The following is a 17,368-nucleotide window of genomic DNA, read 5'->3' on the forward strand; positions in this document are numbered from 1 at the left end:
ATCGACTTCCACCTATTATGCTTTGCTCAGCTGCTCCCTGAGCCTAGAAGACCTTCCATCTCCTTCTCTGACTGCTGACAACATCTTCATTTTTCAAGACACAACTGATGCAAATGTCGACTCTGCCATGCATGCAGCCTGCACCGGGCCTCCCCTGCGTCCTGTGCTCCCCAGCCCTTTGTCTGGCATTCGCTTATATTCTGCGTTGTTCTCCTGTGCCTCTCTCCCCGCCACTTTTGATTCCCTGGAAGACACAATTTCTCTCTGTCAAGCTCTTGGTATGAGCTCCATGAAGTGTATTGACTTGGACTCACTTGAAAAGGCTGCTGACTGGCTGCCCAGGGTGGGTGGGCAGTGCTGCTGGGAGCCGCCCCTCCCCATGCGACAGTCGAGTCAGGGTTCCCTGAGCCCATCACCCCCACTTCCGTCTACTTTCCTAGAATCACATGTTCCCTCTCTGTGTGTTCAGCCTAAGTGGAGCATCCCCTTTCCTGGGAGACACGAAGCAGGAAACGCTGGCAAACATCACAGCAGTGAGTTATGACTTTGACGAGGAATTTTTCAGCCAGACCAGCGAGCTGGCCAAAGACTTCATTCGGAAGCTTCTGGTTAAAGACACCCGGTAAGAGGACAGAGAGAGGCATGGGTTTCTCAGGTACTGACCCTCTCCTGTTGCCTCTCCCCAAGACGTGTCAATCTGTCCCCACTTTGCCACGGGCTGTCATCTGCACCATTGTGGTCTAATCTGGGCAGGTGCTGAGAAGTGTGGACTGGCCGAGACTTGGCATGGATCTTATTTGCTCAAGTCTTTCTGCTTTTTTTCCTGTTGAAATGTAAATAACTGTGTGTGTGTGTGTGTGTGTATGTGCGCAGTGTGTGTTTGGAAGTCAGCCTGGGTTTCTCTAGGGTTTATTGTTTTGTGCAGTCTCTCCTAAAGGCAGCTGGAACTAGGATTTGAAAAGGAATGTGATGGAGTTTTCAAGCCAGTTCAGTTGGGAGTTGGGGGAGATAAGCTGAGAGAGGCCAGTAAGTGGCAGAGTAGGAGACACGATAATCCTACCCCTTCTTCAGGTCCCAGGGTGAACCCCCTGGCTGTGGGATCAAAGCAGGAGATGGGGAGGGAACTGTAGGGTCGTGGGTGCCCAGAGCATGGCCTTGATGGGTTAGGAGTAGGGTCCATAGACTCTAGAAAGTCATGTCTTCTTGGTCCCACAGACTTCAGAGAGTGTCCGAGTGGGGTCCTGTAAAGTACAGGGCCTTCATTTCCCTGTCAAAGGGCAGTGCTAGGTAGGATCACCCTACCTGGGTGCAGAGCAGGGCAGAGCAGAAAAGGGATCTGGGAGACAAATAGAAAAACAGAGACCAAAGATTTAGCGATGGAAAGCTGGAAACTCAAAAGAGCACTTAGGACTCCCTGTAGTGTGACATTAGGGCCTTCAAGTTTGGGACCAAAGAGAATGGTTTATGTAATGTCACCTTATTGTGGAGTCTTCCCAGACCACTTTCTCTGGAGTGCTTGGAATTCAGCCAGCTCCCATCCATCTGTGTGTCCCCCATGATTCTGATTGGATGCCAGTGGTCAAAGAATGCCAAAGTGCAGGTCTAAGAAGCGTAAGAATGAAGACTTTGCCCTCCGCTTCTGTCCTCATGAATCATGGCTGTTTTTGATCCTTGTTGCAGGAAACGGCTCACAATCCAAGAGGCTCTCAGACACCCCTGGATCATGGTAAGGGCATGGTGATGAGTTCCAGTGAGCAGGCAGGTCCCTGCTCTGTCGCCAGGGCTGGCTGGATAGCATGATGCAGAGGGCCCTGGAAAGGCCTTGCTTGAAACACTGACCCTTGGGCGTGGATGAAAGCTAGTCGGGGGCTCTGAAGGGTCCGGGGCTTGTTCAACTAGGTTTATAGGTTTAAGTTTATATTTCACGGGTTCAGGTGACTTATGAAATGCAACCCTCACAAACTAGGTTGAAACCCTTTTGTCTTTGAAACCCTTTTGTAACACCATCTTACAAAGTGTTCTCTATGTGAGATGACATGTCACCATCATTCTCAAAGCAGAAATCAGGACTCCCCAGTTGTAGAGAGATCAGTGACAATGAAAAACATCAACTTTGGAACCAGGGCTCCTTCTTTCTGACTTTCCGGGCTCTGATATGCAAAGCAGTCCCCCCCCCCCCCACTTTCTCAGGCTCCTCAAGACCTCAGGAAATAGGGATACGGAGATGGAGGCCTGTTGGGGAGGAGAGGCAGCCATTCTCTTAGGGCAATTTCTTCGCGCTGGGGACGGGCGGGGCACAAAGGTGACGCCTTGCCTAACCCGCTTTGTAGTTGCGCTTCTAGCTGCTGGTTTTTCGGAGGGTCTTATGGTCTAGTCACGACAGAGTAAGGTGCTAGTGAAAAGCCCTTTGGGAGGGTGGGAATCAGAAGATGGGGATTCTGGCCCTAGTTCTGTTGACCGCCCAGATGTGCGGTCCCAGGGACGTCGTCTGACTTCCAGTTCACCTGAACAGTTAAATGAGAGGGCTGAGGAGGATGTCTGAGGGTGCAGATGAGAAGGGGTAGAAGCCTGTGGAAGGTGGAACGTGGGGAGGGCTGGAGTGCTCTGGAGAAGGTCGGGTTCCTCTGCTCGTTGAAGGATGGGGAAGGCCAAGGGCCCTCCAGGTCTGGAGTGGGCCCAGGGCACAGAGCCAACAAGTCTCTCGGGCTGCCTCCCTGCTCAGCCTGCTGAGTGCTGCTGAGGCACAGGGAGCTGACTGGCCCAGAAGGTGGGGGGCCCCTCAGCCTCCTGCTGTCAGCCATGGCCTTGTGTGCTCCTGTCCTTGTGTGGATACCTGCAGAGTCCTGCTGTAGGCTGCTTGTGTGCGAGCGCCCTAAATGCTACGCGTGTGAAGACCCTCTAATGGCCGTGGACCACCCTACCCTGACGTGAGTGTGCAGGCAGGACCTCTGTCCTCCTCAACCTTGCTTATGGTTTGTGGGGGTCCTCATCCCAGCCTGGCCCTCCCCATGGCCTGATGCATGCAGTGAATGCCAAAGAGACCGCTCGTGTGCCTTCCGCCTGCACCTCCAATTGCCCTTTGGAGCAGGCATCAAATTAACTCTGGCTCTTCTGTCTAAATACCCACCAGTCCAAAGGGGAAGTCAGAGCCCCGGAACAACGGAAGGCAGAGCCCACCCAGCTGAAGACCAAGCGCCTGAGAGAGTACACCCTCAAATGCCACTCAAGCATGCCCCCCAATAACACCTATGTCAACTTCGAGCGTTTTGCTCGTGCGGTAGAGGACGTGGCTCGGGTAGACCAGGGATGCTGTGCCCTGTCAGGGGCCCATGACACCCTCCAGGATGATGTAGAGGCCCTGGTCTCCATCTTCAACGAGAAGGAAGCTTGGTACCGAGAGGAGAGCGAGAGTGCCCGGCACGACCTGTCGCAGCTGAGGTATGAGTTCCGCAAAGTGGAGTCCTTGAAGAAGCTCCTGGGAGAAGACATCCAGGCTACAGGGTCCAGCCTCGGAAGCATGGCCAGGAAATTGGACCATCTGCAGGCGCAATTTGAAGCCCTGAGGCAGGAGCTGTCAGCAGACCTACAGTGGATCCAGGAACTGGTGGGCAGCTTCCAGCTGGAGAGTGGGAGCACAGATGGCCGGGGCTCCGTGTTCCGCTGGGACGCCAGTGAGTCCCTAGTGGAGCTGCTCAACAGATCAGGCAGCAAGGAAGTCTTGGCTGGCTTGAAGCTCTGAGCCCTGGAATCTAGTCAGTAATGCATCCTGGGTGGCTTGCAGAAGCATGTTCCCAATTGCCCTGCTGGGCATCGGCTCGAATGATCCTGCAGGAATGTGTGTCCGTAGCATAGCCTTGTACCACCTGCACAGAATCCAGCATCACGGAGGTGCTAGCTAGCTATTCATTCTGCACCTCCTCTCTCCAACCTGTTTTTTTTGGGAGGGTGGAGCTGGCAGGGCAGCCAAGCTGTTAAAACGATTGAGGGTGAATACCTTTTACGGATCCTTCTCCTGAGGGAGGATGACTGGTCCCGAGGAGATGCTTGATAACTGATTTGTGATGATGGACTTGTGCATATCTCACCCCACCTACATGCCTTATGGATTGCAGATCTTGGGCAATATTTGAGCTAACTAGGGATAACAGTAAGTCAGTTTGGTGCTTTCCTTCTGCAAAAGGAGGGATTTAAAACGCACAGAGAAAATATTACTTTTCATTTGCATGGACATCACTTACCAAGCAATTGTCTTTGATCCTTAAAAGAACTCTGTGAGACAGGAAGGTGGGAGGTGTTACTATTGTTGTTAGTGTTGTTTTCATTCATGTAACTGATGAGGAAATTGACTCTGAGAGAGAAAATGACTTACCCAGGGTCATTTATAGCTAGTTGACACAGATGAAACAGAAACTGAGGATGCCCCACTCTAAGATGAGACACCTGGGAAGAAATCGTGAGGCTTTGCTGTAAATATCCACCTTAATATTCAGAGGCAAAGTAAGCAGCTTCACGTATTCTGCCAGGTATAGGTGGAATGCCTCACACCTTCACACGATGGTCCCTAGAAGTGTGTCCTAGAAGCACAGCCCAGTGCCTGTCTGAAGATCAGCCCGCAGAGCAGGAGGGGAGAGGCAACATCTCACCTGTCTCCAGCTTTCTGGCTAAGGGCTCCGACCTTGTGTTGGGAATGAAAACCAAAAGGGACTCAATAAGAAGGTTCCTTTTCTTATGCATCGAGGGCACAGGGCCCTGAAATTCCGAGAAACTCCATGAGAGTTTATGAAGAGGGTGGACGTTAAGACTGGGAAGCACAAGGCTCGGTGGTCACTTCATAACCCCAGGCTTTGCGTACCCCTCCTGGGGACTGGAGGATCTCATCATCCTTTCCCTGGAGGAGGGGCCAGTCGACCAGCTCACATAGACAGAGCCTGGAGTGTGGCTGCAGCGCTGCGCTAGAATCACGGGGGTGGGGGAACAGATGTATCATTTCAAAGTGTCTTCACAGACTCACAAAACACCCTTGTCAGATAGGCGGGGTAAACGTCATTCACAATTTGGAGATGAGGAAACAGGATGTGATTTGCCCAAGGTCATAATGGCAAAATTGGAGGTCTCCTGATGATAAGTCTGTTGTTCTTTCTGCTTCTCCTAACTGCCCCAGGCTCCAGGAGTTTACTCTCTGCTGCTGGGGCAGGTTATACCCAGATTCATCCATCCATCCATCCATCCATCCATCCATCCATCCATCCATCCATCCACAAATAATTTCTAAACAACTACCGACTGTCAGGTACTCGGCTTGGCACTGGGGGTACAAAGTTGAGTGAAAACAGCCATGTTTCCTGCTTTAATGGAGTTCTCAGTCCAGTGAAGGATTCCAGCATTAATTAAGAACAATCTAGAAATGTAGAAGTGCAGCTGGGACATACGCTATGAAAGAGAAGTATGCAGTACTGCAAGAGCATGATCTAGTCAGGAATGAGGTCCCTGCGGTGATGACGCTAGAGCTGAGATCAGCTAGGCAAATGGGGAGAAATAATTGCTCCCTACAAAGCTGTCATGCCAGGGCTCTGTGGGCAGGGGAATGGGAGGCTGACCCTGTACAGATAGAAGGAAAGCTGGAGGGGAGAGAAGAAGAGTGTGGTGTAGATGTGGCTGGAGAGGAGGCAGGACCGGCAGGGCTTTACCATATTAAAGAGCTCTGCCTTTATCCCAAGAGTCATGGGAGCCATGACGAATGACAGGTGCTGGGGCTGGGGGGTGGTGGTGGTGAGGGGTTTTGCCCAGTGAGCAGCACAGACAGGAAGTGGTTTAGGATGAGACATGAGATTTTGATCCCATGAAACCATTTCTACCTCCTTTTAGCATGCTGGATCATTTCAAATATCATATATAATATTTGTAACAGAATTTTTTCTCATCAAATATAAGAAACCATATTTTCATCAAATATAAGAAGCATCATTATTTTATGTATGAAAAATAAGAAAGATAAAAAGCCCAAGATGGGAAGTTCAATAGGAGATGCCACACACAAAGCTGGGACATTTTCACTGAGAGGATAAGTGAGAAATAAAGCCACCAGGAGAAAAGGAAGACAAGGGAACATGCATATACCAACCTTGACACTAGGTGGCAGGATGAAAAATCATCCCCTGAGAATAGGAGCCCCAGGTTAGTGGTCCTCATGCGGGTTTGCCTTCTGAATTTGCACAATCAGCGTGACCCAAAAGAACCTCAAGCAGAGGATCTAATGTCAAACAGTCTGAGGCTGGCTGGTCCCTGGTGGCTGGCAGAAGCAGTGGGTCCTCTCTCGGAACACCTGCCTTCTCTTCAGACCTATAGTAAGGATATGATGTCATCGATTGGGAGACAAGTCCTGACTTCAGAGATCCAAAAAAATGTGCATCTTGGAATCGGTGGAAGATGGCAAAGCTGTTTCCTATGCCCTGCCTGGGAGAATTGACCCAAATGACCCATCTATGATCTCCAAGAACCTACCGCTTTGTCATGGGACACAATGTACTCATTTGGCAGGAGAAACGGCAAATACGAGTAGACCTTGACCTCATACAGCCAGATTTCCTACGGAAAGGGAACGTCCCGATTGAGCAACTCAGGGGAAACTTTCTTGTGAAGGTCGAAATAAAATGCAATATAGGAGTAAGGTGTGGATGATGATTTGAATTAGGGAGACTGAGAAGAGGGAGGGAGAAGTGCTTATTTTAGGATTGTGGACATCAGCCACACACTGTCTGTGCTGGGAGGTCCTCAGAGGTAAACCACCAGACACCCTCACTTTGTAGCATTTGATGGGACAGGATTTGTCTAAAGGCACCAAGCTAGCGGGAACCATAAGAGACTTTCAATGGACTCATCCTCTCTGTGTTCACATCCAGTTGTTAATGACTTGTCATTTAGCTGTTTTATAAACAGATCGTTTTCTGTACTGAATTTCCAAAGACAAATTGAAGTGAACTGAAAAAGGCCCTCAAGTCTTTCAGGGAAACCAGAGAAGACTGTGGCCTTCCTCTGTCACCTGGCCAGTCCAATTCCTGTCACCCTTTGGCATCAGAACCTGGTGCTGAGGGGAGCCCAAGGAGGCCTTTGAGAGCTCAGCCAGAGGCCTGCAGAACTCCTCTCCACATGCCCACCACTGGCATTTTAACAGCAGGCTCAAGGCAGGCAGTGAGGCTGATGGTCCCAGGTGTCCATGGCACTGGTCCCTACAGGGAGGTAGGCCTGGGGGCACTGCTTTGTGGGCAGGCCCACCTGCTGTCAGAGTTTTCATTCACCAGCCTGTGAATGAAAGGTCGGCCTCTGGGCCCTATGCAAACACCATCCTGAGCTGTTGGGAAAGGGAGGGTGAGTGTGTGACATCTTCCTGAATAATGCTTCCCAAGGAAGCTGGAGAGTTGGTGCCTGGGGAAGGCAGCAGCCTGTCCCTTCTCTGAAGCACGTGCACATGATGACTCCGCTTTGCTTTGGGAATCATGGCGATGGCATGGTACCTGGTGGGGCAGATCAACAAGGACAGGAGAAGCCAGAGTCTCCTCCATGCACCCCCTCCCCACACCACCCACCCTCCCCCTCAGGTGGTGACGAACATGGTGTCTTCCCACCTCACTCCATCCATCACCCAGCGCAGTCGGCCCATGTGGGAGGTGGCTGTGTGCCCAGGTACCACCCCCGCTGTCGGCCTCTGTAAATGCCTGTGGAGCTGAATGGCCTTTTCTCCTTTGTCTGCAAAACTTGGCCTTTGGAGAAGACTCTGCCTTGAAAGGAGACTCTGCAATGAGCATATTTGAGGAGCAGAAGGGGCCAGTTCAGTTGACCAAACACTGATTGTGCTCTGGCTCTGGAGAGGTGACAGATAAGGACAAGACAACCCCTAAATAAAAGACTCAGTGTCTGGGGCAGAGACGGACCCGACCAAGTGAGAGATGGGAAAGGCTGTGGTAAGTGGTAAAATAAGGGTACCTAATAGTCCCGACAACAGGAGAGAGAGGAATTTGGATGGAGAAAGAGTAAGAGGGGTGCAGAGGGCAGAACCATTCTCAGGGAAGGTCTCCCCTCAACACCCCACCCCAAATGTAGCTTTGTGGAGAAAGTGCCACATAGAATTTGGAGGGATAAACCCAGATTTGGGTCAGAAACCTGGACTGTTGAGTGGAGATTAAAGAGAAGATGATAGAGATTAGAAAGAGAGAGTTTTTGTTTTTAATTTTTTGTCATAGGAAATTTTCAAAACTTGCACAAAAGTATGGAGAATTGTATAGTGAATTCCCCACTTTCAACAGTGAGCAAGTCATGGCCAGTCCTCTCTCATTCATCACCACTACTTTTTCTGGGATATTTTAAAGCAGACTTCAGACATGGTTAATTCATAAATTCTTCAGCATGAATCTCTGATAAGGACTTTCTTTTTAATATTACCACTGTGCCATGATCACCCCTGACAAAATCAAGAGTAATTCCTTAATATCCTCTGGAAACACATTCAATGCTCACATGTCCCCACTTTTCTCAATGGTGTCCTGTTACAGTTGGTTTGTTCAAATCAGGATCCAAACACAGTCCACACGCGGCATTGATTGTTACGTCTCTCAAGTCACCTGTCTTCTGTAACAGTACAGGAGGGAGAGCTTTTGAAGCTTTTCCTGGGGGTGAAAAATTGCTCAGAAAAATGAAGGTCTCAGAGAGATGATTAAAAGTGAGAGTGTGTCCTTGCCAAGACCTAACTTGGAAAAGTGAGACCAACTCAGGCGAGGCAAAGGGCATTCCTACCTCTTTCCATTGGCTTGTTTGATACAGGGACAACCTGCAGGGACACATCCTCTGTACAGCTCTTCCCCGCCATTTATAAGGAGGCAGAGACTCAGGCACCTGTAAGCCTACGTGCTCCTCTGAGGAGGGGAGGTAAAGCCTGCAGGGCCCAGGCTCCAGCCAGTGAAACAACCAGCAAAAGGGAGAGATGGAGGGGCCACCTCTATTAAAGGAGATTGGGGTGGAGGAGGAGCCAAGTGACAGACCTGGGCAGGAGGCGGTAGTGGGTGTTCAGGTGTTCCTGGCTTTCAGTGGAGGTTGGGGCTGGAGAAATGGCACAGATGGAGGTTTGAAAAATTGCAATCTATTTGTAGTTTCTAAAGGAGGCCTGGTATTTAGAGAAAATCTTCTGGAGTGCCTCTTCTGAAAAGCCAGGGTTCCTTTTTTTTTCACGCCTGGGAGGATGGCTGCTGCTTCATCTCCTGGCTCTGTGGGTGTGCGTGCTGACCTAGCACACCCTGCTGGACTTTTTCAAAGGCATTTAAATCTGAAAACAAAACCTGAGTTCAGCCACAGCATTCTGTCTTCTTGCCTACCTTCCTGACATTTTTCTGAGACACCACACATGCTCCTAGGAGCTTGGTCAGAATTGCCCAGACTCTGTGGTGTTGCTGAAGGACCACAGACTGGAAGGTGGGCACTGTTTGTGTGCAGAAAGGTGGGGCTGGGGGTCAAGACAAGGCATAACCTAGCTCCACCCCCCCTCACACTCCCAATTTAATCAAAAGTGTTAGTGCCACATGCCTCCTGGGGACAGATTTCACTGCACAATTTACATCTCTCTGACTTTCCAGGCTTCGATGAGAACGTCAGCATTTGGGGAGCCCTCTTAGCAACCAAGGAAGCCCATCGATTAGGAAAGGGCAGCCTGACAGATTTATAGCCTGGATGACCTCTTCAGAGTTCATGCTGCTTTGGGCAGCAGAGAGATAGGGCCCTAGAAGTAATTGCATGAATGGCCTCTGGGAATGGTCCCACCTGATATTTCATTTGGGCCTCTCTGCTCAGTGGCCGACACGGCTGGACCAGTTGGAAGGTGGGATTCTCATGAACCGACTCCCCTAGCCTGCATGTCGACCTTCCACCCACAGGGTTTAGGCCAGGGTGCCAATCAGTAAGTGGATAAAAAGAGGTCCCTTTCCTCTCAGCGTCTTCTGATTCAGCCTCATCAAACTCTCCAAGAGAAGTGTAAGTGTCTCCTGCAAGGGTTAGACTCAAAGGTAAATTGCAAACATTAGTGAAGTTCAAAATGTTCTGTGGGTTGGGGAGGCAGAATATCACCTTGGAAAGGAGATACTAGTTGCTGGGAGAGGGAACTAACAAAAACCAAATAAAAGCAGAATAAAATGTCAATGACATGCTGTGAAGAAGTAGGGTACAGGCACAGTGAGTTGTGTGGGGTAGTTGGAGAGCTATTTTATATAAGGTGGTCAAGGAAGGCCTCTCTGAGGAGGTGACATTTAAGCAAAGATGTGAACAAAGTAACAAAGTGAATATGTGAAGGAGCAAGGCAAATCCCTGAGACCGTGGGTAGGATCAGCAAGCAGACCCACGACAGGAAGGAGAAAGGAAGGAAATTAAGTTGGAGAAGGACTCAGATGATACAGGCCTTGGGGGTCTTGGTGGGCTTGTTGGGTTCCATCACGAGTGCCAGGAAGCTGCTGGAAGGCACGGGCAGGCTCTGCCTTCTTTTGCGTCTCCCTTTGTGTAAGACCTGGACCCAGACCTGGGCTTGCAGTTGTGGCAGAGGAGGTGAGACCAATTGAGGAAAGAACGGGGAGAGCTTGGCCTGGTGGTCCCCTCAGCACCCTCATCCTTTTCTCTTCCCTCTCTGTCTTCCTCTTTCCCCTCTCCTCTTTCGTCCTGCACTCTTTGGACGAAACCATTGTGTTCCAGTTTGGGATGGTGAATTGCCCCCTTGCTTTCTTAACTTCCGTCCATGTCAAGGTTGTGTGCACTCTCTTCCCTGTTCCCTGACCCCTAGAACTCTGCTGACCCCCAGGCAGAGCCCTGGGGAGTCATGCTGACACCCTTTCATGGTATCACGGTGGCTGGTCCAGGTGCCTGGCCTCTCTGGGAAGAGCGAGCAGGTCCCAGGTCCTAGGATTTCATTCCAGTTTGTCTCTTCAGCAGTCCAGGGAAACAATTTAACCATACAACTATTAAGCACCCACTGTTGTGTGCTCTGGGTGGGGAGGAGGTGGGGCAGGGGACATTGAAGACACGTGAAGGAAATTCTTTCTGTGACCTCAAGTTGTTTTCTGCTAGTGAGACGACTCCACTGCAGAGCGGACCGAAATAGGTGATATGTATAATAAGGGTTCTCACATGTGTTTTGGTCTTGTCGGGGAGGGAGATATTATTTCTTGGACATTGTCCTGGAGGAGATCACATTTGAATTGGGCTTTGAAACACAGAGAGGCTTTCCAAGGAGGAGGGGGGTTGGGTGGACATGGAAAGGGCATCCTGCGAGAACATTGTAAGTCCAGAACAGGGTGGGCCAGCAATGCACACTGGTTTCGCCTGGTGCCTGGCACCATGGTGAAAAATAAACAAAAATGGAGGTGTGCTCCAAGTGTGGGGAAGAGACAAGACCAGCACCCAGGAACCGAGCTACCTCACTTAGCATTCCCTGAGGTGCCACATGAGGTGCCACATTGCTGTGCGGAGGCTGTCAGCGTGGAGAGAAAAATAGAGCTGGATGGGACCTTATAGACCGTCCTGGGCAGTTCATTTTCTTGAGGTCGTGGAGTCCTTTGAGAATCGGTGAAAGCTATCGCCTCAGAAGAAATGTATATCTGTACATATATACAATTTTTTTATTGAGATATAATTCACATCCCATAAATGTACCATTTCAAAGTGTGCAATTCAGTGGGTTTTAGTATATTCACAAGATTGTGCAACGATCGTCACTGTCTAATTTCAGGACATTTCATCACTCCAGAAAGAAACTTCACACCCCGTAGTAGGCGTTTCCCATTCTCCCTCCTCTCTGTGCCCTGGCAGCTACTAATCTTTCTGTCTCAATGGATCTACCTATTCTGGACATTTTATGTAAACAGAATCATACAGTATGTAGCCTTTTGTGTTTGCCGTCTTTCACTTAACGTGTTTTCAAGGTTCATCCATGGTGTAGCATGTATCAGTGTTTCATTCCTTTTTATGAATGACATTCCATTGTGTGGATAGAGCACATTTTGTTTATCCATGTGTCAATTAATGCACCTTTCAGTTCTTTCTACTTTATTATGTACAATGCTGCTCTGAACATTCATGCACAAGTTTACACACTAAAATTTACAAACCATTTCAGGAAGTTAATAGAACCCCTGAAATTCATTTCTTGATCTCTTGATCTCGGATAACCTTGTTTTACAAAAGGGGAGGAATTCAAGAGGGAATGGACTCATCAAACTATACATTAAATATGTTCAGTCTTTTTGGTATACCACTCATACATACCTCAATAAAGCTATTTTTCAAATAAAATAAAGTCAATTCTTAAAAAGAGTATGGAGAAGGCATTGAGCTTCTCTAGGTTAAGCACTTTATACACCCACATGCATTTAATCCTAAACAACCCTGTGACCCAATGTGGTTTATTATCCCCATATTACAAATGGGAAAACTGAGGCTCAGAGAAGCCTGGCATGGCTTCTTGGAGAAGTCAGGATTTAAGCTGAGCCTTAACTGCCAGGTTGTGAAAGGCAACTATACATCTTGTCTCCTCCCGACCCCCATCAAAGCCCCTATTTCCCTCCATTTATTTTTGAATGGAGTATGTGCTAATGTCCTCTATGCCCACAAAGCATCCATTTTGCTAGGCCATCGGGCCCAGTACACAGTGGGCATCCTAGACTGCTGTACAATGATCCTTCCCCAATGTGACCCGTGATTGAAAGCCCTGCCTCCCACCCTTCTGTGGAGGAGCCGAGCCTCCAGCCCAGTCGGCTTCAGTGTGTCTGGCTGTGTAACAGTAGCTCAGGGGTACCCAGGGCATCTCCTGAATAGCTGAGACATCTGTAAACATTGCCCTCAGTACCACGTCCCTCTGCGCACCCTGCCCAGCAAGGAGGTGCCAGGGTCAGGCTAAGGATGGTATGTGGAAGAGGGGCTCTGCAGGGAGGGGGTGGCTGCCATCCGAAGCCCAGTGTCAGCTGCCATGCTCTGCTTTGTCTCCCAGCCAGTGGACAAGCATCAAGCCCTGGTGCGCAGGGAGTCCGTGGTCAATCTGGAGAACTTCAAGAAGCAGTATGTCCGCAGGCGGTGGAAGGTGTGTCAGGGCTTAGGGGCGGGAGGCCGGGGGTGTAAGGGGTGCAGGTAGGTTCCTGGGTCCCTCCAAGATCTCTGTGCACATTCTCATGGCAGTTCCTTTTCTCTCCCTCCCTCAGCTCTCTTTCAGCATCGTATCCTTGTGTAACCACCTCACCCGCTCACTGATGAAGAAGGTGCACCTGAGGCCGGATGAAACCCTGGTGGGTAAATGCAGTGCCCCCTTCTGCGGTGGGATTCTGGGGTGGCCTGGAGCTTGGGGCTGAGAGGGAGCAGATGGGTCTTAACTGTTTCCAGCCAGTTCTGCTGGTCCTGTCCTCTATACTGTGTGATTAGTGGAGAACTTGTGTTCCGGGGGGCCACTGGGGGTGTCAGGAGAATTGTGAGCTTCTGAGGATCTTAAATCCTCTCCTGGTGGGCCTTCCAAGAGATTGTGGCTGCTGCTTCACTGCCCCGGCCTTTCCCTGAGGACCTGTCGCCTGCTGGGGACCCTCAGGACTCTGGATAGCAGACCACCGCAGGCAACCCAGAATTTATTCCTGACAATCCAAAGACCTGCTGGAGAAGGGGGGTTTTTATTCATGTTCCAATTGTTCCATTTCTGTTTTGTTTGAGATTAATAACGATAATGATAATAATAACAATAATAGTTAGATGCTAACTTATATTTGATTAGCTTGTTACTGTTTTGTGTCCAGTTAAATTGAGGGACTTACATATTGGTCAAGAGTGTGGCCTCTGGAGCCAGACTTCACATCTGCCACCTACTAGCTGTGTGACTATGAGGAAATTGCTTTAATTTCTTTATGTCAAAATGTTATCATTTGTGAAATGAGATTAACAGTAGTTCCTATCTCACAGGGTAGTCATAAGGATGAAATGAGGACATATTCTTAGAACCTGGCCTGATAAGGGCTCAATACGTATGCGCAGCTAATATTGTTGTCGAAAATACTCCTGTAGACTTTAAAATGCAGTGCCAGTGCTTCAGAATGCAGTGTAACTACTTCAGCCATTAGAGGTTCTCTGAACAGATGCTCCCCACTGCTCCCGGAGTGTGATGAGGGCCCCAGGAGTGTCTGGGATGGCACAGGTCAGGGTGGAAGGTGACTCGCGCTCAGGAAGGGGCTGGAAGGCAGCTGCCTGAGCCAGATGGGCAATCAGCTGTGAGCAGCCTCAGGACCCAGAGCACGCACGCTGCATCCCAGGACGCTGCACGGTCCCTGCGTGCCTCCCCCACCACACACACATCCTGGGGTCCTCTTTCTTCAGCCCAAACTCTTGTATAGTCTTACTCTATACAAGAGTAAGAGGGATGGCTCAGGACTTGAGGATTTATGGCTCCAGAAGTCCGAAACAACTGTGTGGCTTTGGCCAAGCCATGTCTCTTCCCTGGCCTCTTTCTTCATTTGCTATTAATGGGGATAGGCCTCTCTGCCTCTGAAAATCCCTGGGAATGATAGGCAGACTTCCCCCCCAGCTTACTTTTTTATTGTTCAGCTCTGACGCATGCTAAAACGTTGCTGTTCAGCAGAGTTTGAGTTATTTTTATTGTTATAGCTGGGCTTGGTCCAGGATGTAGTTGGCTAAAGTTGCTCTTGACCTTGGATTTCCAGGTGGCTTAGGCCAGTGGAAGGAGAAAGGGCCCCGGGAAGGCACATGGCAGATAGCAGGCACGCCTGAGTTGCCCTGATATAATGCAGGCCATCGGGAAAGAGGACCAGAAAATATCAAGAAGACAGTAAATTTCTATCCTAGTTTTTGTTCTTGTGCAAACATTTAAAAATAGCCCTCTTTTCACTTGAACACTCAGCACCATAAACTCAATGGCTCACCCTGCAAGTGGAAAAGGGTTGGGTCCCAGGCCTCTATTATAGAGTTTTCCCAAAGGGCTTTTTCTTTAAAAAAAAAAAAAAAAATAGGTCTGTTTGTTTAGAACCTGGCCTGCTAAGGGCTCAATACGTATTCGCAGCTAATATTGTGGTCGAAAATACTCCTGTAGACTTTAAAATGCAGTGCCAGTGCTTTGCAATTTTAATGCTTAGTAAAATTGAACCTCTTACAAATGATTCTATGACTTGCTTAAGTCTTTCTGAATTAGTACTTCTTTTAATAACTTTAATAATTTGATTAGATCGATGTAGCCTGCATGAAAAAGGCACCATGACCTCCAGGGTGGCTGCCTCAGCTCTGGTTTAGCCACGGAATGTACTTTACTCTTTTTTTCTTTCATATAAGTGGAGCACAGAAGCTGTGTCCCTGGAAAAAATGCATGGCAAGACTTCTCAAGATGCAGCCTAAGCCAGTCAAAGAAGACGGGGTGTGGAGTGGTGGCCCTCAGAGCCTGGGGAGGTCCTGGTGCCTCCCCGCCCCCCTCTTTTCTCTAGTCTGAGTTCAGGAGACCCATCAGCCCACAGACCACATATCAAAGTGGTCGTGATTATGTGGCAGCCACCAGATATCATTTTCATGATTGTTATCATTTGGTTTCTCCTGGTGCCTGGTTTCCCCTACACGCTCTCTGCCTGTTTTCCTTTCTCCTGGGAAGGAGGCCTCATGGCAGTTGGCGTGGCACCACTTGGGATCCCTTCCCCCCCCCCCCCGCACCCCACATCCAGCCTCAGGACAGAACAACAACCTTGCCCTCAACGTCCAGCTCCCTGGCTTGCTGGCCCCTGTCCCAGGTGTACCAGGCTCGGTTGCCCTGCACAACCCTACTCCTGGCATCTCATGACCCTCTTGCCCTGGCCCTGTTTTTCTTCCCCCAGAGGAATTGTGAGAGTGACACAGAGGAGGACATTGCCAAGAGGAAAGCCCTCCACCCCCGGAGGAGGAGCAGTACCTCCTAACTGGCCTGCCAATCGGTGGCCACCAGGGAGGCCCAGGCCCCGCGGGGCTCCCTCTGTACAGACTCTTGGTCCGCGCTCATCACCACATCCCAGGCATTCTACTTTCCCGAACATTTTGCAAGAGATTTGGGCCTGCAGGATTCAGAAGAGTTTGCAGGGAGCCTGGAGACCCCGGGAGCTGTGGCTGTTTCCTGTGGAGGAGGCCCCAGCATCCCCAAAGAGAACAAGAATTCTCCATAAAATGGCCTCTCACCTGTCTGCCAACCTCAGAACCTGGGGTGTGGGTGTGGACTTAAGAAAACAATGTAAATCAGCAGCAGCAGCATCGTGGGGGAAGGTCCGAATCAGGCAGATTTCCTCACAGGATGAGGCAGTTCAGAAGCAGCCTGGTCAAAAATTATACCAGGAAGACAGAGGCCTCTCCCACGGGAACAAGACAAGTGAGTGAAATGAATCTTGAGGTGGGAGGGGCCATTCCTGTGACCTCCCAGAATGCACCTGGAGTTAGGCTGACCAACGTATCAGACCTTCCAAAGCAGCTCATTGCCAGCCCACTGTATTGTAACTTGTTTTTCATTTTTATTAAACTTCTGGTTTACCTGATGCTTGGCTTCTTTTAGGGTTATCGCCATCTGATTTTCTTCAGCTCAGGTGCCTGTGACTCTGGGGGAGCACCCAGGGATGGGGTGCTGAGTGGACAGTGTCTCAGAAGTATATCATACTGAACCACCCCCTCTGGACTCCGAGGCACCTACCTTCAGCATCCTTCCCTAAAGATTTCCAGCCCGAGGAAATCAGCCCAGATATGGCACATGTGCCTGCTCTCTTCTACCACTGTGACCATCACCCCTGCTGGTATGGGCAGCGTCGTGTCTCCTAAACCCTAGTATCAAACCTCCAAAAGCACAGAATATGACTGTATTTGGAGATAGGGTCTTTAAAGAGGTAATCAGGTTAAAATGAGATCGCTGGGGTGGGCCCGAATTCCGATATGACTAGTATCTCTATAAGAAGAGATTAGGGGGCGGGCCCCGGTGGCTCAGGCGGTTAGAGCTCCATGCTCCTAACTCTGAAGGCTGCTGGTTCAATTCCCATATGGGCCAGTGGGCTCTCAACCACAAGGTTGCCAGTTCAAATCCTCGAGTCCCCCAAGGGATGGTGGGCAGCGCCCCCTGCAACTAGCAATGGCAACTGGTCCTGGAGCTGAGCTGCGCCCTCCACAACTAAGACTGAAAGGACAACAACTTGACTTGAAAAAAAAAGGCCTGGAAGTACACACTGTTCCCCAATAAAGTCCTGTTCCCCTTCCCCAATAAAATCTTTAAAAAAAAAAAAAAGAGAGATTAGGACACAAGTAAAGACCGTGTAAAGACACAGGGAGAAGACAGCCATCTATAAGCCAAGGCGAGAGCCTCAGA

At 49.7% G+C, this 17,368-nt stretch overlaps 1 protein-coding gene across 8 annotated transcripts in view; it reads left to right on the forward strand.

Moving 5' to 3' along the window:
* The window catches only part of DAPK2 (death associated protein kinase 2), a 125,959-nt gene extending 108,879 nt beyond the window's left edge, over positions 1-17,080 (forward strand). For 7 of the 8 annotated variants that reach the window (XM_033108273.1, XM_033108271.1, XM_033108278.1 and 4 more), the window contains 3 exons: positions 470-622; positions 1,681-1,726; positions 3,131-11,901. In XM_033108273.1, coding sequence (XP_032964164.1) covers positions 470-622; positions 1,681-1,726; positions 3,131-3,739 — 808 coding nt within the window. In that variant the 3' untranslated portion in view covers positions 3,740-11,901. Of the gene's footprint in view, positions 1-469; positions 623-1,680; positions 1,727-3,130; positions 11,902-13,012; positions 13,103-13,220; positions 13,305-15,869 lie in introns of those variants that run through there. The other variant, XM_033108277.1, reaches the window with a different exon arrangement.
* The last annotated feature ends 288 nt before the right edge of the window (positions 17,081-17,368 follow it).

This window comes from Rhinolophus ferrumequinum, chromosome 6, assembly GCF_004115265.2.
Source record: "Rhinolophus ferrumequinum isolate MPI-CBG mRhiFer1 chromosome 6, mRhiFer1_v1.p, whole genome shotgun sequence".
NCBI classification, from domain to species: domain Eukaryota; kingdom Metazoa; phylum Chordata; class Mammalia; order Chiroptera; family Rhinolophidae; genus Rhinolophus; species Rhinolophus ferrumequinum.